Source organism: Pristiophorus japonicus, chromosome 20 (genome assembly GCF_044704955.1).
Source record: "Pristiophorus japonicus isolate sPriJap1 chromosome 20, sPriJap1.hap1, whole genome shotgun sequence".
Taxonomy (NCBI): Eukaryota; Metazoa; Chordata; class Chondrichthyes; family Pristiophoridae; genus Pristiophorus; species Pristiophorus japonicus.
The window spans coordinates 66,482,304-66,505,033 of NC_091996.1; the positions used below are offsets into that span (position 1 = coordinate 66,482,304).

Here is a 22,730-nt window from a genome sequence, read left to right on the forward strand (position 1 = left end):
AGAGGGACGGGGTGGGGGTGAGGGAGAGGGACGGGGGGGGGTGAGGGAGAGGGACGGGGGGGGGTGAGGGAGAGGGACGGGGGGGGGGTGAGGGAGAGGGACGGTGGGGGGTGAGGGAGAGGGACGGTGGGGGGTGAGGGAGAGGGACGGGGGGGGGTGAGGGAGAGGGACGGGGGGGGGGGGTGAGGGAGAGGGACGGGGGGGGGTGAGGGAGAGGGACGGGGGGGGGTGAGGGAGAGGGACGGGGGGGGGTGAGGGAGAGGGACGGGGGGGGTGAGGGAGAGGGACGGGGGGGGTGAGGGAGAGGGACGGGGGGGGTGAGGGAGAGGGACGGGGGGGGGTGAGGGAGAGGGACGGTGGGGGGTGAGGGAGAGGGACGGGGGAGGGGTGAGGGAGAGGGACGGGGCGGGGTGAGGGAGAGGGACGGGGGGGGGTGAGGGAGAGGGACGGGGGGGGGTGAGGGAGAGGGACGGGGGGGGTGAGGGAGAGGGACGGGGGGGGGTGAGGGAGAGGGACGGTGGGGGGTGAGGGAGAGGGACGGGGGGGGGTGAGGGAGAGGGACGGGGGGGGGTGAGGGAGAGGGACGGGGGGGGGTGAGGGAGAGGGACGGGGGGGGGTGAGGGAGAGGGACGGGGGGGGGGTGAGGGAGAGGGACGGTGGGGGGTGAGGGAGAGGGACGGGGGGGGGGTGAGGGAGAGGGACGGGGGGGGGTGAGGGAGAGGGACGGGGGTGGGGGTGAGGGGAGGAAGAAGAGGTCGGCGGCTCCTCCTAATTTTATATTATATTAAAAACAAAACATTCTGATGCGCGGTTACAAAAATAATTTGAGATTGGCCCTCAGGGTGTTGGCTGGAGAGCTGCTCACAGCACACGGGCCCCAGGTTACTCAGCACGGTCTGTACAGCAAGCAGAGCACCATAAACACACGACAGACCCAACCTCAGAGTGGGTACAACATCCAGCGGGAGTCAGGCCATCGGCCCATGACTGTGTCCCACACCTCGACACTTCCATAATAGTATCCCGAATCCTAGACCAGCGTTCCTGCAAGGTGAAAACTTATCCCCTCTCCCCCCCCCCCCCGCCAGCCGCACACTGTGCAACTGTAAACCCCTCCCACCCGGACCCTCCCTCACTGTAACTGTAAACCCCGCCTGCCCCAGACCCTCCCTCACACTGTGAGACTGTAACCTCAACCGCCACCCACACCCCCTGGACCTTCCCACACACTTTGTGACTGTAATTCACCCCCCGCCCCCCGCCACGGACTGTAACCTCACCCCCACCTGACCCCTGCACACTGTCTGACTGCAAGTTACCAGTTCAGGATAGTTATGTGTATCGGACCCTCTCCATTAAATAGTCTGAAATGGCCACTGACACAAGCCCGCAGCTGATCGATAGCCACGAACACACTCTGTTGGTACAGACTGGGTAAAAGCTATTGCAGGCTGTGCTAAGCCGCAGCGGCTCCAGCCCATTAACGCAAGTTATGATTAACAAAAAATAAGTCATAATTATATAAAATCTCTTGTAAAAATGAACGCAAAACCATTTCTCCTTGATGGCCAATGTGAAGCCAAGTCCGTGGTAGTGATGTACAGTTCTGAGATCACCTCAACCACTTTAACCGATGAGATAGTCTTAGGCAGCAGCTGTCCACTCCCAATGGGTCTGCTCGCTCGGTGATTTGCCCGTCGCAGATTGACGGTGGAGCTCCGGGTGTGTGGGGGGAGGGGCCTGAGCTCTGGTCACCAATCCAGATTGTCCTGCTGGGTGGTGAAGCGGGGGCTGTTTGGGCTGTAGAACTGAGCATACCAGCGGCGGTGCCGAGCGATGGCAGAGTCCTCCTTCACCAGCAGCGGCTTCGAGATGTACTTCTTGTTGTTCCAGATCATCACATCCCGCTCAAACTGGAAGAGAAAGGATGTGTCGTTCACGCAGCAATTTAATCCTCACCTCCCGCCGCCACGTGCGATGTCAGTCAGGCAAACACGGCAACATAAGAACATAAGAAATCGGCCATTTGGCTCCTCGAGCCTGCTCCGCTATGCAATAAGATCATGGCTGATCTGATCATGGACTCAGCTCCACTTCCCTGCCCACTCCCCATAACCCTTTACTCCCTTATCGCTCAAAAATCTGTCTATCTCTGCCTTAAATATATTCAATGACCCAGCCTCCACAGCTCTCTGAGGCAGAGAATTCTATAGATTTACAACCCTTAAGAGAAGAAATTTCTCCTCATCTCAGTATTAAATGGGCAGCCCCTTATTCTAAGACTATGTCCCCAGTTTTAGTTTCCCCTGAGTGGAAATATTCTCTCTGCATCCACCTTGATGAGCCCCCTCATAATCATGTTTCAATAAGATCACCTCTCATTCTTCTGAACGCCAATGTGTATAGGCCTAACCTACTCAACCTATCCTCATAAGTCAACCCCCTCATCTATGGAATCAATCTAGTGAACCTTCTCTGAACAGCCTCCAATGTAATGCATTTATATATACATATATTCTATATGTGTAATGCATTTATATATATGTTTTCATTCTATATGTGTAATGTGTATATATTCTGTGTGTAATGTATATATTCTATATGTGTAATGCATTTATATATACATATATTCTACATGTAATGCATTTATATATATATATTGTTTTCATTCTATATGTGTAATATAGATTTTCTACATGTGTAATGTGTGATATATATATATATAAATATATTTTTGTGCAATGTATTTATATATATCAATATTTATTCTATGTGTTATGCATTTTAATACATATATATATATATATATATATATAGGACATAGTTGACGTATTTACTAAACCGTACGAAAGCATGGGCCTTACGATAAACATTCATAAGACAAAGGTACCCCACCAGCCTGTCCTCGCCGCACAGCACTGCCCCCCAGTCATCAAGATCCATGGCACGGCCCTGGACACCATGGACCACTTCCCATATCTCAGGAGCCTCTTATCAACATGAGCAGGCATCGACGATGAGATCCAACACCGCCTCCAGTGCGTAGTGCAGCCTTCGGCCGCCTGAGGAAAAGAGTGTTTGAAGACCTAGCCCTCAAAACTGTCACCAAGCTCGTGGTCTACAGGGCTGTAGTAATACCCGCCCTCCTGTATGGCTCAGAGACATGGACCATGGACAGTCGACACCTCAAGCTGCAATCAATATCACCAACGATGTCTCCGCAAGATCCCGGGAGGACAGATGCACCAACATTAGCGTCCTCGTCCAGGCCAACATCCCCAGCATTGAAGCACTGACCACATTTGATCAGCTCCGCTGGACAGGCCACATAGTTCGCATGCCAGACACGAGACTCCCAAAGCAAGCCATCTACTCAGAACTTCATGGCAAACGAGCCAAAGGTGGGCAGAGGAAACATTACAAGGACACCCTCAAAGCCTCCCTGATAAAGTGTAACATCCCCACTGACACCTGGGAGTCCCTGGTCAAAGACCGCACCAAGTGGAGGAAGAGCACCCGGGAGGGCGCTGAGCACCTTGAGTCTCATCGCCGAGAGCATGCAGAAATCAAGCGCAGGCAGCGGAAAGAGCATAATGCAAACCAGTCCCACCCACCCCTTCCCTCAACGACTATCTGTCCCACCTGTGACAGTCTGTGGCTCTCGTATTGGACTGTACAGCCACCAAAGAACTCACTTGAGGAGTGGAAACAAGTCTTCCTCGATTCGTGGTCGTGGTCGTGCTGCTGGTGGTGGTGCTGCTGATTAGTATATAAAAATCATGGGCGGAGGTGTGGTGAATGAGGGTTCAGGGTCCAGGAGAGGTGAGGGCCCAGGGGAAGCAGAGGCCAGCCCATACTGCGATATGTGCGTGCGCTCGGTCTGTGCAGCATAGTTGGTCTCCAGTCGTCCTGGTTAACCCTTGCCACTGGACCAAGACTTAGTTCTGTCAAGCCCGTGTGGTGGCTGGTGTGCAACAGTGTCTTCTACTGTGAAGACCGATACAAAATATTTGTTCAACGTCTCTGCCATTTCCCTGTTCTCCACTATTAATTCTCCAGTCTCATCCTCCAGAGGATCAACATTTACTTTAGTCACTCTTTTCCTTTTTATATACCTGGCAAGTCATCCTATGCTGCCAAGATCCCACAAGCCAGTTTGTTACCTCCAGACTCAACTGCTCCAATGCTCTCCTGGCCGGCCTTCCAACCTGCAGAATCTTCAGCCTTGTTGCCCATATTCTAACTCGCACCAAGTCCCGTCCACCCATCATCCTGTGCTCATTGACCTACATTGGCTCCCGCTTAAACAATAGCTCAATTTGAAAATACTCATCTTCGTTTTCCAAACCTTTCATGGCCTTGCCCCTCCCCATCACTGCAACCTCCTCCGGTCCTAAAACCCTCTGAGATCTCTGCACTCCTCCAATTCTGGCCTCTTCTGTATCCTCGATTTTCATCGCTCCACCATTGGGGCCATGTCTTCAGCTGCCAAGGCCCTAAACTCTGGAATTCCCTTCCTGAGCCTCTCTACCTCTCTTCCCTCCTTAAAACACTCATTGAATCCTACCTCTAACAAGCTTTGGTCACCTGTCCCAATATCTCCAGTGCCAAATTTTGTTTTATAATCACTCCTGTGAAGCGCCTTGGGATGTTTTCCGATGTTAAAGACACTATCTAAATACAAGTTGTTGCTATTGGCAACGTGGGTTAGGGGGGAATTTGGCCTGGAAACTGGGACAACACTCTGTTCCTCTCCAAACTGTACTCAGAAAAGTGCAACATTTTGTACAATTTATTGGTTTTCTTTGAGGGTGTGAGAAAGGAGCTTAATCGGGGTAAAGCAATGGGTGTGGCGTATGTGGATTTCTGCAAGGCCTTTAATACAATGGATGATTGATGGAACCCAGAGGGTGGAGGTACAGGGATTGTCACTGGCCTGGGAGAATGTTACCACTGGAGTCCCACAGGGGGCTCTTTTGTTAATATCTTTATAAATGTCTGGGGCTAGGAGTCACAAGTGGTGACTAAATTTGCAAATGATACAAAGCTAATGAAGGTGGTAGACTGCACAGCTGAAAAGGATAAGCTACTTGAGGAATTGAAAATACTTGTGAATTGGGCAGATGAAACTCAATGTAAAAAATGCAAAGTCCTTCAAATGGGGACAAAATAAATCAGTGAGAGACTTACTGAGTAATAAATGAGGTCATGGTTAGCAATAAATTGAAGCAATTGCAGCAATGCTTGGTGGCAGGGAGTAAGGCAAATCAGATTTTTAAAAATTCATTCTCAGGCTGTGGCCCATCCCTGTCAAGGCCAGCATTTACTGCCCACTCTAGTTTCCCTCAAGAAGGTAGTGGTGAGCCACATTCTTGAACCGCTGCAGTCGGTGTGGTGAAGGTACTCCCACAGTTCTGTTAGGGAGGGAGTTCCATCTTGGGATGTATTCAAAGGTCAATATTGAGCCAAAATAGTGAGGTAATCCCATCACTTTATAAATCATTGGTGCAACTGCACTTAGAATACTGTGTACAATTCTGGTGGCCACAGTATGGAAAGGTTATTGCAGCTATTGATAGGATACAGGGGAGAGAGCAACCAGAGTGATTGAGGGGATGGAGGGATTGGATTAAGAGGAGGAATGATTATGTAGATTGTGCATGCTCTCACTGGGAAAGAGAAGGTTGAGAGGATTGCTGTTTTTAGGATGCTCGAGAGACACGATAATGTAGATCATGACAAGCTTTTTGACCTTGTCCAGAGTAGAACCAGAGGACACGATCTGCGCTTGAAGGAGAGTAAATTCAAAATTAATCTGTGGAAACTCTATCGCATTGAGTGAGTGATCAATCTATGTAAAAACGTTCTAACGCAATGAGTAGTTAGGATTTGGAATGCACTGCCTGATAGGGTGCTGGATACCATATATTCAAAGTAGCATTCAGAAGGGAATTGGATAAATACTTGAAGGAGAAAAAATTGCGGGGATATGGAGAAAGAGCGGGGGAGTGGGGCTAACTGGATTGCTCTTCGGAGGAGCCGGCATAGATTTGATGGGTCGAATGGCCTCCTCTGTGCTGTACTATTCTATGATTCCAACACACTCCCTGGGGAGACGGTAGAAACAGTTCGTGTTGATTTATTTAAACTGGATAGATTTCTTTCATAAAATAACATTTTGGGACACAGTATGTGAGTGATTTGATACATGACCTGTGATGAGTGTAGCGTGCTTGGGAGGAGCACGTGACTTTGGACATATGATTCTCAAAGCTCTTCACCACTGGAGTCTTCCTCCCTTCAAGCCAAAAGAAGGCAGTGTGGTAAGAAAAGGCCAAGGTGGCTGACTGGTTATATACAAAGACAAATAAGATATAAACAGAAATGATACTGTAAATTAAAGGAATCTAATATTCAACTAAACAGAGTTGAGTATAAGAACTAAAGAAAACGAAGGCTGCTATTAGATCAACTAAAAGGCTAATGGAAAAGAGGATCATAGACAACTGTGGAAGTAATGGGAAGAGCTTTTTTAGTTATGTGACGAGTCAGAAAACTGTTAAAGACTGTATTGGGCCACTGAAGGGAGTTCAAGGATAGGTTACAAAGGACTCCCTGCGTATGGCAGTAATATTACATAAGTACTTCGCTTCGGTCTACAAACCTGGAGATGATACTCAACTGTTAGAATTGAATAACTTTAATAATAAAACTAGTAATATTAAATGAGATGAACACATTGATTAAGATGGAATTAGGAACTTGAAAATAGACAGCAGCCTGGCTGGATGATATCCACCCGAGGGTCCTCAGGAAGGTAGGGCAGGGCTGTGCAAGCCTATAGGCCCATTAGTTTGACATCAGTAATAGGAAAGATGTTTGATGGAATCATTAGGTGTGCAACAGATGATTGCTTGGATAGAGAGGTATATATTGGGGACACCCAACATGAGTTCATAAAAAGGTCATATCTTACAATCTGGAAACATAGAAACATAGAAAACAGGTGCAGGAGTAGGCCATTCGGCCCTTCGAGCCGGCACCACCATTCAATAAGATCATGGCTGATCATTCCCTCAGTAACCCTTTCCCACTTTCTCTCCATACTCCTTGATCCCTTTAGCCGTAAGGGCCATATCTAATTCCTTCTTGAATATATCCAATGAACTGGCATCAACGACTCTCTGCGGCAGGGAATTCCACAGGTTAACAACTCTCTGAGTGAAGAAGTTCCTCCTCATCTCAGTCGTAAATGGCCTGCCCCTTATCCCAAGACTGTGTCCCGTGGTTCTGGACTTCCCCAACATCGGGAACATTCTTCCCGCATCTAACCTGTCCCATCCCGTCAAGACTCTTATACGTTTCTATGAGATCCCCTCTCATCCTTCTAAATTCCAGTATATAAAGGCCGAGTTGATCCAGTCTCTCCTCATATGTCAGTCCAGCCATCCCTGGAATCAGTCTGGTGAACCTTCGCTGCACTCCCTCAATAGCAAGAACGTCCTTCCTCAGATTAGGAGACCAAAACTAACACAATATTCCAGGTGAGGCCTCACCAAGGCCCTGTTCAATTGCGGTAGGACCTCCCTGCTCCTATACTCAAATCCCCTAGCTATGAAGGCCAACATGCCATTTGCCTTCTTCACCGCCTGCTGTACCTGCATGCCAACTTTCAATGACTGATGAACCATGACACCCAAGTCTCGTTGCACCTCCCCTTTTCCTAATCTGCCACCATTCAGATAATATTCTGCATTCCTGTTTTTGCCACCCAGTGGATAACCTCACATTTATCTACATTATACTGCATCTGCCATGCATTTACCCACTCATCTAACCTGTCCAAATCACCCTGCAGCCTCTTAGCATCCTCCTCACAGCTCACACCACCACCCAGTTTAGTGTCATCTGCAAACTTGGAGATATTACACTCAATTCCTGCATCCAAATCATTAATGTATAATGTAAAGAGCTGGGGTCCCAGCACTGAGCCCTGCGGCACTCCACTAGTCACTGCCTCCCATTCTGAAAAGGACCCGTTTATCCCGACTCTCTGCTTCCTGTCTGCCAACCAATTCTCTATCCATGCCAGTACATTACCCCCAATTACCATGTGCTTTGATTTTGCACACCAATCTCTGATGTGGGACCTTGTCAAAGGCCTTTTGAAAGTCCAAATACACCACATCCACTGGTTCTCCCTTGTCCATTCTACTAGTTACATCCTCAAAAAATTCCAGATTTGTCAAACATGATTTCCCTTTCACAAATCCATGCTGACTCGGACTGATACTGTCACTGATTTCCAAATGCGCTATTTCATCTTTAATAACTGATCCCAACATTTTCCCCACTACTGATGTCAGACTAACCGGTGTATAATTACCCATTTCTCTCTCCCTCCTTTTTTAAAAAGGGGTGTTACATTTGCTACCCTCCAGTCCATAGGAACTGATCCAATTTCTCCCAGTCCTCAGGTTTGCTGTTTTTTCTGGCCAATTTATATGCCTCTTCCTTGGATCTAACACTATCCTTAATTTCCCTTGTTAGTCACAGTTAAGCCACCTTCCCTGTTTTATTTTTACTCCAGACAGGGATGTACAACTGTTGAAGTTCATCCATGTGATCAATAAATGTTTGCCATTGCCTATCCACCGTCAACCCTTTAAGTATCATTTGCCAGTCGATTCCAGCCAATTTGCGCCTCATGCCGTCGAAGTTAGCTTTCCTTAAGTTTAGGACCCTAGTTTCTGAATTAACTGTGTCACTCTCCATCTTAATAAAGAATTCTACCATATTATTGTCACTCTTCCCCAAGAAGCCTCGCACAACAAGATTGCTAATTAGTCCTTTCTCATTACACATCACCCAGTCTAGGATGGCCAGCTCTCTACTTGGTTCCTCGACATATTGGTCAAGAAAACTATCCCTAATACACTCCAGGAAATCCTCCTCCACCGTATTGCTACCAGTTTGGTTAGCCCAATCTATATGTAAATTAAAGTCGCCCATGATAACTGCTGTACCTTTATTGCACACATCCCTTATTTCTTGTTTGATGCTGTCCCCAACCTCACTACTACTGTTTGGTGGCCTGTACACAACTCCCAACAGCGTTTTCTGCCCTTTGATATTCCGCAGCTCCACCCATACCGATTCCACATCATCTAAGCCAATGTCTTTCCTTACTATTGCATTAATTTCCTCTTTAACCAGCAACGCCACCCCGCCTCCTTTTCCTCTCTGTCTATCCTTCCTAAATGTTGAATACCCCTGGATGTTGAGTTCCCAGTCTTGGTCACCCTGGAGCCATGTCTCTGTGATGGTTGGATGGTTGGATGAGGGTAATCCTGTAGACATTGCCTATTTAGTCATAGAATCAGAGAAATTTACAGCACAGGAGGAGACTATTTCGGCCCATCATGTCTGCGCCGGCCGACCAAGAGCTATCCAGCCTAATCCCACTTTCCAGCTCTTGGTCCATAGCCCTGTAGGTTACGGCACTTTAAGTGCACATCCAAGTATTTTGTAAATGGGCTGAGGCTGTCTGCCTGTACCACTCTTTCAGGCAGTGAGTTCCAGACCCCAACCACCCTTTGGGTGAAGAAATTTCCCCTCATATCTCCTCTATACCTCCCCCCAATTACTTTATATCTATGCGCCCTCTGCCAAGGGAAACAAGTCCTTCCTATCCACTCTATTCAGGCCCCTCATAATGTTATACACCTCAATCAGGTCTCCCCTCAGCCTCCTCTCTTCCAAAGAAAACAGACCCAGCATCTCCAATCTTTCCTCATAGCCAAAATTCTCCAGTCCAGGCAACATTCTTGTAAATCCCCTCTGCATCCTTTCCAGTGCAATCACATCTTTCCTGTAATGTGGTGACCAGAACCGCACACAATATTCCAGCTGCGGCCTAACCAGTATTTTATACAGTTCAAACACAACGTCCTTGCTCTTGCATTCCATGCCTCGACTAATAAAGGCAAGTATTCCATATGCCTTATTGATCTGGCCTGCTACCTTCAGGGATCTGGGAACCTGCACTCCAAGGTCCCTTTGTTCTTCTTCACTTTTCAGTGTCGTACCATTTAATGTGTACTCCCTTGCCTTGTTAGACATTCCCAAATGCATTACCTCACACTTATCCGATTGAATTTCATTTGCCACTGTTCTGCCCACCTGACCAGTACATTGATATCTTCCTGCAGTCTGCAGCTTTCTTCTTCATTATCAACCACACAGCCTATTTTAGTGTCATCTTCAAACTTCTTAATCATACCCCCAACATTCAAGTCCAAGTCATTGATATATACCACAAAAATCAAGGGACCCAGCACTGAGCCCTGCGAAACCCCACTGGATACAGCCTCCCAGTCACAAAAACACCCATCAACCATTACCCTTTGCTTCCAAAAAGTTTTTGATAAGGTACCAGACAAGAGGCTTCTCTACAAGATCAAAATAACCAGCATTAGTGGAAATATAGTGTGTTGGATTGAGAATGTTGCCAGAATGTAGGCAAAAAATTATAGATGGATTTGGGTCTGTTTGGTGACCAGTCACGAATGGTGTCCCGCAGGGATTGATATTGGGACTGTAGCTCGTCACTATTATTAATTATCTAGATGTAGGTGTTGGGGGCACGATCTGCACATTTGCAGACAATACTCAGATCTATGCGAGTGTCAGGACTGTAGACGATGCTTGTCTGCTTCAGGCAGATCCTAATGTGGGGCTCATGACTGGAAAATGATATATAGCTTGAATAACTGCAGTGTTACAAATGTGGACAGGTGAATGCTCAACATTCATACACCCCCGCGAGGAAAAGCATTAAAGAAGGTGGAAAACGAAAGAAATCTGGGCATTCTAGTGCCTACGTCTCTAGAGCTTTACGAGCAATGCCGTGAAGCGATAGCTAGAGCAAATAGGGTGTAGGGATGCATTCAAAGGATAATTGAGTATAAGACAAGACATACTGTTTTATCCTTGTACAAGACTTTGGTCTGGCCTCACTTCAAATCTGGACACAGATTCCGTCTCCTCACATGGTCTCCTCAGAGACTTTGGGAAGTGGGCAGTGTCACTCACTGGGATCAGGAACTGACAGCGGGCATAGTAACTGATTAGGCAGCACTGGGAGCGGGCACTGTCACTGCGAGCATTGGCTGTGGGCACAGTTACTGGTTGAGCAGCTCTGGGAGGGGGCTCCGTCACTCACTGGGAGCACTGACAGCGGGCAGAGTCAGTGGTTGGGCACCACTGGGAGCGAACACTGGCACTGGTTGTGCTGTGGGAAAGATTAGTCCTCAGGCGAGCAATGATGATATAATCCGTCACCTGTAGGCAAGTGAGAAACAAGCCCACAGCCTTTCATCATCACCCCCAGCCTCACCTGTGACTCAGAACTAAATAAAAAGAAAGCCTTGCATTTCTGTAGTGCTTTCATGACTTCAGAATGTCCCAAAGCGCTTTACAGCCAATGAAGTTATTTTTGAAGTGTATTCACTGTTGTAATGTAGGAAACAGGGCAGCCAATTAGTGCATAACAAGATCCAGAAACAGCCATGTGATAATGACCAAATTGTCTGTTTTAGTGATGTTGATTGAGGGATAAATATTGGCCCAGGACAGTGGAAAGAACTCCCCTGCTCTTCTTCCAATAGTGCTGCGAGATCTTTTGCGTCCAGCTGAGAGGGCAGATGGGGCCTCGATTTAACATCTCATCCGAAGGACGGCACCTCGCACAGCACTCCGAGAACGCACTGGAGTGTCCGCCTTGATTATGTGCTCAAGTCTCAGGAGTGGGACTTGAACCCAAGATCTTCCAACTCAGGCAGTGCTACCCACTGACGCAAGGCTGACGCCTTTAAAATGCTTTAACGCAAGTCCTTAGTAAAAGAAAACCCTCTTTTAACAGCCCCTGCCTCTTCCCCACCCCTTCCACACACACACCGCCCACGCTCACAGCAACAGCACTCACCTGTATACACTCTGCCTTCAAGATGAACTTGGGGATGATGGCAGGCATGTTGGCCTGGTAATAGATGGAGTGGGTGACTCTCTGCAGCAGAGGCTCCACGGGTGTCACGCAATGCAGGATGATCCCATGGCCCAGGAACGAGTGGTTGAACAGCAGGTAGACAATGCCAGGGCCCACCTTTGACAAGACAAAATAGCATGAGCAGGGCAGGGGGAGGGGTGGAGGGCGCAGAAACAGAGATAAAAAAGTATATGAGATTCTTAGCCTTATTAATCGAGGCACAAGGGGTCAAGGGGGGGGGGGGGGGGGGAGGGGCAGGTGAACAATCCGCTCTCAGGATGTGGGACAGGGGAGGGGCGGGTGAGAGGGGAGCGACCTATCAAAAGCCCAGCGGGAGATCGAGAGCCAGCGGCAGTTGGTGAGAGGGGAGCGACCTATAAAAGGCCCAGCGAGAGATCGAGAGCCAGCGGCAGTTGGTGAGAGGGGAGCGACCTATAAAAGGCCCAGCGAGAGATCGAGAGCCAGCGGCAGTTGGTGAGAGGGGAGCGACCTATAAAAGGCCCAGCGGGAGATCGAGAGCCAGCGGCAGTTGGTGAGAGGGGAGCGACCTATCAAAGGCCCAGCGGGAGATCGAGAGCCAGCGGCAGTTGGTGAGAGGGGAGCGACCTATCAAAAGCCCAGCGGGAGATCGAGAGCCAGCGTACCGGTGCAGCTACAGCGGGAGAGAAAGCAAAATAGAAGTAGAAAGTAATCAAAAAGTGACGTCACAGCCAATGGGGTAAGTGATTGGCTGGTGATTGGTGAGTAGCTTTTCTTTTCTTTTTTATATCAGTAAGTGAACTGTAACATTGTTATTACCAACTTAAGGGTATCTAAGGTTAAGACATGGCAGGAGAGCTCGGTCACGTGATATGCTCCTCCTGTACCATGTGGGAACTCGGGGACACTTCCGGTGTCCCTGGGCGCTACGTGTGTGGGAAGTGTATCCGCCTCGAGCTCTTGACGGTCCGCGTTGCGGAATTGGAGCTGAGGGTGGATTCACTCTGGAGCATCCACGATGCTGAGAATGACGTGAGTATCACGTGTAGTGAGTTGGTCTTACCGCAGGAGAAGGGTCCACAGCCAGATAGGGAATGGAAGACCAGCAGGAAGAGCAGTGCAAGAAAGATAGTGCAGGGGTCCCCTGTGGTCATCCCCCTGCAAAACAGATACACTGCTTTGAGTACTGTTGGGGAGGATGACTCATCAGGGGAGGGCAGCAGCAGCCAAGTTCATGGCACCGTAGGTGGCTCTGCTGCACAGGAGGGCAGGAAAAAGAAAAAGATTGGGAGCGCGATAGTGATAGGGGATTCGATGGTGAGGGGAATAGATAGGCGTTTCTGCGGACGCAACCGAGACTCCAGGGTGGTATGTTGCCTCCCTGGTGCAAGGGTCAAGGATGTCTCGGAGCGGGTGCAGGACATTCTGAAATGGGAGGGAGAACAGCCAATTGTCGTGGTGCACATTGGTACCAACGACATAGGTAAAAAAAGGGATGAGGTCCTACGAAAAGAATTTAAGGAGCTAGGAGCTAAATTAAAAAGTAGGACCTCAAAAGTAGTAATCTCGGGATTGCTACCAGTGCCACGTGCTAGTCAGAGTAGGAATCGCAGGATAGCGCAGATGAATACATGGCTTGAGCAGTGGTGCAGCAGGGAGGGATTCAAATTCTTGGGGCATTGGAACCGGTTCTGGGGGAAGGTGGGACCAGTACAAACCGGACGGTCTGCACCTGGGCAGGACCGGAACCAATGTCCTAGGGGGAGTGTTTGCTAGTACTGTTGGGGAGGAGTTAAACTAATATGGCAGGGGGATGGGAACCTATGCAGGGAGACAGAGGGAGACAAAAATGAGGCAAAAGCAAAAGGCAGAAAGGAGATGAGGAAAAGTGGAGGGCAGAGAAACCCAAGGCAAAGAACAAAAAGGGCCACTGTACAGCAAAATTCTAAAAGGACAAAGGGTGTTAAAAAAGCAAGCCTGAAGGCTTTGTGTCTTAATGCAAGGAGTATCCGCAATAAAGTGGATGAATTAACTGTGCAAATAGATGTTAACAAATATGATGTGATTGGGATTGCGGAGACGTGGCTCCAGGATGATCAGGGCTGGGAACTCAACATCCAGGGGTATTCAACATTCAGGAAGGATAGAATAAAAGGAAAAGGAGGTGGGGTAGCATTGCTGGTTAAAGAGGAGATTAATGCAATAGTTAGGAAAGACATTAGCTTGGATGATGTGGAATCTATATGGGTAGAGCTGCAGAACACTAAAGGGCAAAAATCGTTAGTGGGAGTTGTGTACAGACCTCCAAACAGTAGTAGTGATGTTGGGGAGGGCATCAAACAGGAAATTAGGAGTGCATGCAATAAAGGTGCAGCAGTTATAATGGGTGACTTTAATATGCACATAGATTGGGCTAGCCAAACTGGAAGCAATATGGTGGAGGAGGATTTCCTGGAGTGCATAAGGGATGGTTTTCTAGACCAATATGTCGAGGAACCAACTAGGGGGGAGGCCATCTTAGACTGGGTGTTGTGTAATGAGAGAGGATTAATTAGCAATCTCATTGTGCGAGGCCCCTTGGGGAAGAGTGACCATAATATGGTGGAATTCTGCATTAGGATGGAGAATGAAACAGTTAATTCAGAGACCATGGTCCAGAACTTAAAGAAGGGTAACTTTGAAGGTATGAGGCATGAATTGGCTAAGATAGATTGGCTAATGATACTTAAGGGGTTGACTGTGGATGGGCAATGGCAGACATTTAGAGACCGCATGGATGAATTACAACAATTGTACATTCCTGTCTGGCATAAAAATAAAAAAGGGAAGGTGGCTCAACCGTGGCTATCTAGGGAAATCAGGGATAGTATTAAAGCCAAGGAAATGGCATACAAATTGGCCAGAAATAGCAGCGAACCTGGGGACTGGGAGAAATTTAGAACTCAGCAGAGGAGGACAAAGGGTTTGATTAGGGCAGGGAAAATGGAGTACGAGAAGAAGCTTGCAGGGAACATTAAGGCGGATTGCAAAAGTTTCTATAGGTATGTAAAGAGAAAAAGGTTAGTAAAGACAAACGTAGGTCCCCTGCAGTCAGAATCAGGGGAAGTCATAACGTGGAACAAAGAAATGGCAGACCAATTGAACAAGTACTTTGGTTCAGTATTCACTAAGGAGGACACAAACAACCTTCCGGATATAAAAGGGGTCAGAGGGTCTAGTAAGGAGGAGGAACTGAGGGAAATCTTTATTAGTCGGGAAATTGTGTTGGGGAAATTGATGGGATTGAAGGCCGATAAATCCCCAGAGCCTGATGGACTGCATCCCAGAGTACTTAAGGAGGTGGCCTTGGAAATAGCGGATGCATTGACAGTCATTTTCCAACATTTCATTGACTCTGGATCAGTTCCTATGGAGTGGAGGGTAGCCAATGTAACCCCACTTTTTAAAAAAGGAGGGAGAGAGAAAGCAGGGAATTATAGACCGGTCAGCCTGACCTCAGTAGTGGGTAAAATGATGGAATCAATTATTAAGGATGTCATAGCAGCGCATTTGGAAAATGGTGACATGATAGGTCCAAGTCAGCATGGATTTGTGAAAGGGAGATCATGCTTGACAAATCTTCTGGAATTTTTTGAGGATGTTTCCAATAAAGTGGACAAAGGAGTACCAGTTGATGTGGTATATTTGGACTTTCAGAAGGCTTTCGGCAAGGTCCCACACAGGAGATTAATGTGCAAAGTTAAAGCACATAGGATTGGGGGTAGTGTGCTGACGTGGATTGAGAACTGGTTGTCAGACAGGAAGCAAAGAGTAGGAGTAAATGGGTACTTTTCGGAATGGCAGGCAGTGACTAGTGGGGTACCGCAGGGTTCTGTGCTGGGGCCCCAGCTGTTTACATTGTACATTAATGATTTAGACGAGGGGATTAAATGTAGTATCTCCAAATTTGCGGATGACACTAAGTTGGGTGGCAGTGTGAGCAGCGAGGAGGATGCTATGAGGCTGCAGAGTGACTTGGATAGGTTAGGTGAGTGGGCAAATGCGTGGCAGATGAAGTATAATGTGGATAAATGTGAGGTTATCCACTTTGGTGGTAAAAACAGAGAGACAGACTATTATCTGAATGGTGACAGATTAGAAAAAGGGAAGGTGCAACGAGACCTGGGTGTCATGGTACATCAGTCATTGAAGGTTGGCATGCAGGTAAAGCAGGCGGTTAAGAAAGCAAATGGCATGCTGACCTTCATAGCGAGGGGATTTGAGTGCAGGGGCAGGGAGGTGTTGCTACAGTTGTACAGGGCCTTGGTGAGGCCACACCTGGAGTATTGTGTACAGTTTTGGTCTCCTAACTTGAGGAAGGACATTCTTGCTATTGAGGGAGTGCAGCGAAGGTTCACCAGACTGATTCCCGGGATGGTGGGACTGACCTATCAAGAAAGACTGGATGAACTGGGCTTGTATTCACTGGAGTTCAGAAGAGTGAGAGGGGACCTCATAGAAACGTTTAAAATTCTGACGGGTTTGGACAGGTTGGATGCAGGAAGAATGTTCCCAATGTTGGGGAAGTCCAGAACCAGGGGTCACAGTCTAAGGATAAGGGGTAAGCCATTTAGGACCGAGATAAGGAGAAACTTCTTCACCCAGAGAGTGGTGAACCTGTGGAATTCTCTACCACAGAAAGTAGTTGAGGCCAATTCACTAAATATATTCAAAAGGGAGTTAGATGAAGTCCTTACTACTCGGGGGATCAAGGGGTATGGCGTGAAAGCAGGAAGGGGGTACTGAAGTTTCATGTTCAGCCATGAACTCATTGAATGGCGGTGCAGGCTAGAAGGGCTGAATGGCCTGCTCCTGCACCTATTTTCTATGTTTCTATGTGACCAATCCACTCTCAGGAGATGGGACAGGAAGGGGCAGGTGACCAATCCACTCTCAGGAGGCAGGACAGGGGAGGGGCAGGTGACCAATCCACTCTCAGGAGGCAGGACAGGGGAGGGGCAGGTGACCAATCCGCTCTCAGGAGGCGGGACAGGGGAGGGGCAGGTGACCAATCCACTCTCAGGAGGTGGGACAGGAAGGGGCAGCTGACCAATCCGCTCTCAGGATGTGGGACAGGAAGGGGCAGGTGACCAATTCACTCTCAGGAGGCAGGACAGGGGAGGGGCAGGTGACCAATTCGCTCTCAGGTGGTGGGACAGGAAGGGGCAGGTGACCAATCCACTCTCAGGAGGCAGGACAGGGGAGGGGCAGGTGACCAATTCGCTCTCAGGTGGTGGGACAGGGGAGGGGCAGGTGACCAATTCGCTCTCAGGAGGCGGGACAGGGAAGGGGCAGGTGACCAATCCACTCTCAGGTGGTGGGACAGGAAGGGGCAGGTGACCAATCCGCTCTCAGGAGGCGGGACAGGGGAGGGGCAGGTGACCAATCCACTCTCAGGAGGCAGGACAGGGGAGGGGCAGATGACCAATCCACTCTCAGGAGGCAGGACAGGGGAGGGGCAGGTGACCAATTCGCTCTCAGGAGGCGGGACAGGGGAGGGGCAGGTGACCAATTCGCTCTCAGGAGGCGGGACAGGGGAGGGGCAGGTGGCCAATTCGCTCTCAGGAGGCGGGACAGGGAAGGGGCAGGTGACCAATCCACTCTCAGGTGGTGGGACAGGAAGGGGCAGGTGACCAATCCGCTCTCAGGAGGCGGGACAGGGGAGGGGCAGGTGACCAATCCACTCTCAGGAGGTGGGACAGGGGAGGGGCAGGTGACCAATCCACTCTCAGGAAGTGGGACAGGGGAGGGGCAGGTGACCAATCCGCTCTCAGGTGGTGGGACAGGAAGGGGCAGGTGACCAATCCGCTCTCAGGAGGCAGGACAGGGGAGGGGCAGGTGACCAATCCACTCTCAGGAGGCGGGACAGGGGAGGGGCAGGTGACCAATCCACTCTCAGGAGGTGCGATGGTGGTTAAAAGCCTCTAAGTCGGCTGCGTGCCTCCATTTTTACAGGCATTGAGAAGCAGGAGTATTTTCCCAGGTCCAACAAGCTGACCTGCTTCCCTCCCACCAATCACTGACCTCCCCTACCACCCCTCCCCCCCTGTGGCCTTGTGCTGCAGGCTTTCCCGTCTAAAAAAATGTAATGCTTCCTGCTGGTTATTTCAGCAAGATGTCTGGGAAACTCGTACTTCAGCGGGACATCCCAAAGGGTTTACAGCCATTTAAATACTTTTGAAGTGTAGTCAATGTCAGAGATGTGGCAGCCAATTTTCACACAGCAAGAGCCCACAAACAGCAAAAAGTGTTTAGATGCTGACTGAGGTCGTGGTCCATATCAGTACCAATGACATAGGTTGAAAGAGTGATGAGGTCCTGCAGGCAGAGTTTAGGGAGCTCGGAGAGAGATTAAAAAGCAGGACCTCAAAAGGTAATAATCTCCGGATTATTCACAGTGCCACAAGCTAGTGAGTACAGAAATAGGAGGATAGAGCAGATGAATACGTGGCTGGAGAGTTGGTGCAGGAGGGAGGGCTTTAATTTCTTGAGGCATTGGGACCACTTCTGGGGGAGGTGGGACCTGTACAAGCCGGATGGGTTGCACCACAACAGAGCCGGGGCCAATATTTTCACGGGGGTGTTTGCTAGTGCTGTTGGGGAGGGTTTAAGTTAGCTTGGCAGGGGGATGGGAACGTGACAATAGATTCAGTTGGGAGGGGAGTAAAGCTGGAATTAGAAAGCACAAATAAAGAAAGTGAGCTTGAAGGAGAGAGGAAATAAGCAGGAAAAAAGGGTAATAAAACAAATTTAAAGGCACTTAGTCTAAATGCACGTAGCATTTGTAACAAAATAGATGAGTTGACGGCACAAATAGAGACAAATGGGTATGACCTGATAGCCATTATAGAGACATGGTTGCAAGGTGACCAGGACTGGGAATTAAATATTCAGGGGTATTTGACAATCCAGAAGAACAGACAGAAAGGAAAAGGAGGTGGGGTAGCTCTGTTGATAAAGGATGGGGCATCACTGCAATAGTGAGAAATGATATTGGCTCAAATGATCAGGATGTTGAAACAGTTTGGGTGGAGATAAGGAATAATAAGGGGGAAAAGGTCGCTGGTGGGCGTAGTCTATAGGCCCCCTAACAGTAGCAACTCTCTTGGTCGGAGCATAAACCAGGAAATAGTGGGGGCTTGTAAAAGGGGAACAGCAATAATCATGGGTGATTTTAACCTCCATATTGATTGAACAAATCAAATTGGTCAGGGTAGCCCTGAGGAAGAGTTCATAGCGTGTATAAGGAATGGATTCCTTGACCAAATTGGTCAAGGTAGGCTTGAGGAAGAGGAGGAGTTCATAGAGTGCGTAAGGGACGGGTTTCTTGAGCAGTATGTAACAGAACCCACTTAGGCAGGCTATCTTAGATCAGGTCCTGTGTAATGAGACATTAATAAACAATCTCCAAGTAAAGGATTCCCTTGGAATGAGTGATCATAGCATGATTGAATTTCAAATTCAGATGGAGGGTGAGAAAGTTGGATCTCTAACCAGCGTACTAAGTTTAAATAAAGGAGACTATGAAGGTATGAGGGCAGAGTTGGTTAAAGTGAACTGGGAAAATAGATTAAAGTGTAGGACGGTTGATGAACAGTGTTGTACATTTAAGGAGATTTTTCACAACTCTCAAGAAAAATATATTCCAGTGAGGAGGAAGGGGTGCAAGAGAAAAGATAGCCATCCGTGGCTAAATAAAGAAATAAAGCACGGTACCCAATTAAAAACAAGAGCATACAAAGTGGCCAAAACTAGTGGGAGGACAGAAGCTTTTGGGAATCTTTTAAAAGCCAGCAAAGAACGACTAAAAAAATGATTAAGAAAGGGAAGATAGACTATGAAAGTAAACTAGCACAAAATATAAAAACAGATAGCAAAAGTTTCTATAGGTATATAAAAAGGAAAAGAGTGGCTAAAGTAAATGTTGGTCCCTTAGAGGACGAGACCAGAGAATTAATAATGGGGAACATGGAGATGGCAGAAACTCTGAACAAATATTTTGTATCAGAATTTACGGTAGAGGGCATTAACAATATTCCAACAGTGGATAGTCAAAGGGCTACAGGGGGTGGGGGGAGGAACTTAACACAATCACAATCACTAAGGAGGTGGTATTCAGAAAGATAATGGGACTAAAGGCAGATAAATCCCCTGGACCTGATGGTTTGCATCCGAGGGTTTTAAGAGAAGTAGCGGCAGGGACTGTGGATGCACTGGTTGTAATTTACCAAAATTTCCTGGTTTCTGGAGAGGTCCCAGCCGATTGGAAAACTGCAAATGTAACGCCCCTATTTAAAAAAGGATCAGACAAAAAACAAGAAACTATAGGCCAGTTAGCCTAACATCTGTGGTTGGGAAAATGTTGGAGTCCATTATTAAAGAAGCAATAGCAGGACATTTGGAAAAGCATAATTCGGTCAAGCAGAGTCAGCATGGATTTATGAAGGGGAAGTCATGTTTGACAAATTTGCTGGAGTTCTTTGAGGATGTAACGGACAGGGTGGATAAAGGGGAACCAGTGGATGTGGTGTATTTGGACTTCCAGAAGACATTTGACAAGGTGCCACATAAAAGGTTACTGCACAAGATAAAAGTTCACGGGGTTAGGGGTAATATATTAGCATGGATAGAGGATTGGCTAACGAACAGAAAACAGTGAGTTGGGATAAATGGTTAATTCTCAGGTTGGCAATCAGTAACTAGTAGGGTGCCGCAGGGATCAGTGCTGGGACCCCAATTATTTACAATCTATATTAACGACTTGGAAGAAGGGACCAAGTGTAATGTAGCCAAGTTTGCTGACAATACAAAGATGGGAGGAAAAGCAATTTGTGAGGAGGACACAAAAAAATCTGCAAAAGGACATAGACAGACTACGTGAGTGGGCAAAAAATTTGGCAGATGGAGTACAATGTTGGAAAGTGTGAGGTTCATGCACTTTGGCAGAAAAAAATCAAAGAGCAAGTTATTATTTAAATGGAGAAAGATTGCAAAGTGCTGCAGTACAGCGGGACCTGGGGGTACTTGTGCATGAAATACAAAAGGTTAGTATGCAGGTACAGCAAGTGATCAGGAAGGCCGATGGAATCTTGGCCTTTATTGCAAAGGGGATGGAGTATAAAAGCAGGGAAGTCTTGCGACAGCGATACAAGGTATTGGTGAGGCCACACCAGGAATGCTGCGTGCAGTTTTGGTTTCCGTATTTACAAAAGAATATACTTGCTTTGGAAGCAGTTCAGAGAAGGTTCACTCGGTGGATTCCAGAGATGAGGGGATTGGCTTATGAGGAAAGGTTGAGTAGATTGGGCCTCTACTCATTGGAATTCAGAAGATTGAGAGGTGATCTTATCGACATATATAAGATTATGAGGGGGCTTGACAAGGTGGATGCAGAGAGAATGTTTCCATTGATGGGGGAGACTAGAACTAAGGGGCATAGTCTTAGAATAAGGGGCCACCCATTTAAAACTGAGATGAGGAGAAATTTATTTTCGCAGAGAGTTGTAAATCTGTGGAATTCGCTGCCTCAGAGAACTGTGGAAGAAAATTTAAGACAGAGAGAGACAGTTTCTTAACCGAAAAGGGAATAAGGGGTGGGGGGAGCGGGCAGGAAAGTGGACCCGAGTCCATGATCGGATCAGCCATGATCGTATTGAATGGTGGAGCAGATCGAGGGGCAGTATGGCCTACTCCTGCTCCTATTTCTTATGTTCTTATAAATGTACCCTATTCGAATGATGGCACCTCTGACAGTGCAGCACTACCTCAGTACTGCACCAGAGTGTCAGCCTGGAGTTTGTGCTCAAGTCCAGAGTGGGACTTCAACCCATAACCTTCTGACCCAGAGGCACGAGTGCTATCAACTGAGCCATGGCTGACAATTATCAGTTATGCTCCCAAGAGATGATACTGGGTGATCATTTGCTGCTCCATGCATCATGGTGTGCGAGGAGCGAGCGAGGGATTGTGTGTTGATCTGCGGCAGCCCTGCCCGGGTGTATTCAGAGAGCTCGGTCTTTGTGGATTTGCAACTTCTCACGTCAGTACCCACCTGCCTGGCAACAACACGGACATCCAGGAGCGAGCAATGGTGGCCGAGGATGCGGAGTGCGTGGTTGACCAGCATCCGCGAGCAGTGATTGTTGGGCTCTGGTTCCGGGTTCCACTCCACCTGAAGACAAAGAGCAGCAGCTTCAGTTAAGCCTTCTTGAGATTGACCCTCCCACTCTCACTCATACTGTCCTCAATCAGGCTGCATCAATCTGAACTCCACATCGCTGCAGTCAGACAGACGCTACACCTCCAGTAATTGGGTAATCCCCTCCCTCCCCATTCATAGAATCATACAGCACAGAAGATAGCCATTCGGCCCATCGTGCCTGTACTGGCTCTTTGAAAGAGCGATCCAATTAGACCCATTCCCCTGCTCTTTCCCATAACACTGTAAATTTCTACTTTTCAAGTATTTATCCAATTCCCTTTTGAAAGGTACTATTGAATCTGCATTCAACACCCTTTCATCAGTATGTTCCAGATCACAACCTGCTGTGTGAAAAAACATTTTTCATATCCCCCTCGATTGTTAGCCAATTATCTTAAATCTGTGTCCCCTGATTACCAACCCTCCTGCCAGTGGAAACAGTTTCTCCCTATCTATTCTATCAAA

General features: G+C 48.0%; 1 protein-coding gene across 1 annotated transcript in view; it reads right to left on the reverse strand.

Annotated features, from left to right (window-relative positions):
- Positions 1-1,354: 1,354 nt before the first annotated feature.
- Positions 1,355-22,730, reverse strand: part of LOC139232755 (cholesterol 7-desaturase nvd) — a 113,871-nt gene continuing 92,495 nt past the window's right edge. Inside the window, exons 5-7 of the mRNA XM_070863258.1 lie at positions 22,116-22,235; positions 11,987-12,163; positions 1,355-1,913 (exon numbers count right to left, since the gene is read on the reverse strand). Of these exons, the coding sequence (XP_070719359.1) occupies positions 1,752-1,913; positions 11,987-12,163; positions 22,116-22,235 (459 nt within the window). The 3' untranslated portion in view covers positions 1,355-1,751. The remainder of the gene's footprint in view (positions 1,914-11,986; positions 12,164-22,115; positions 22,236-22,730) is intronic.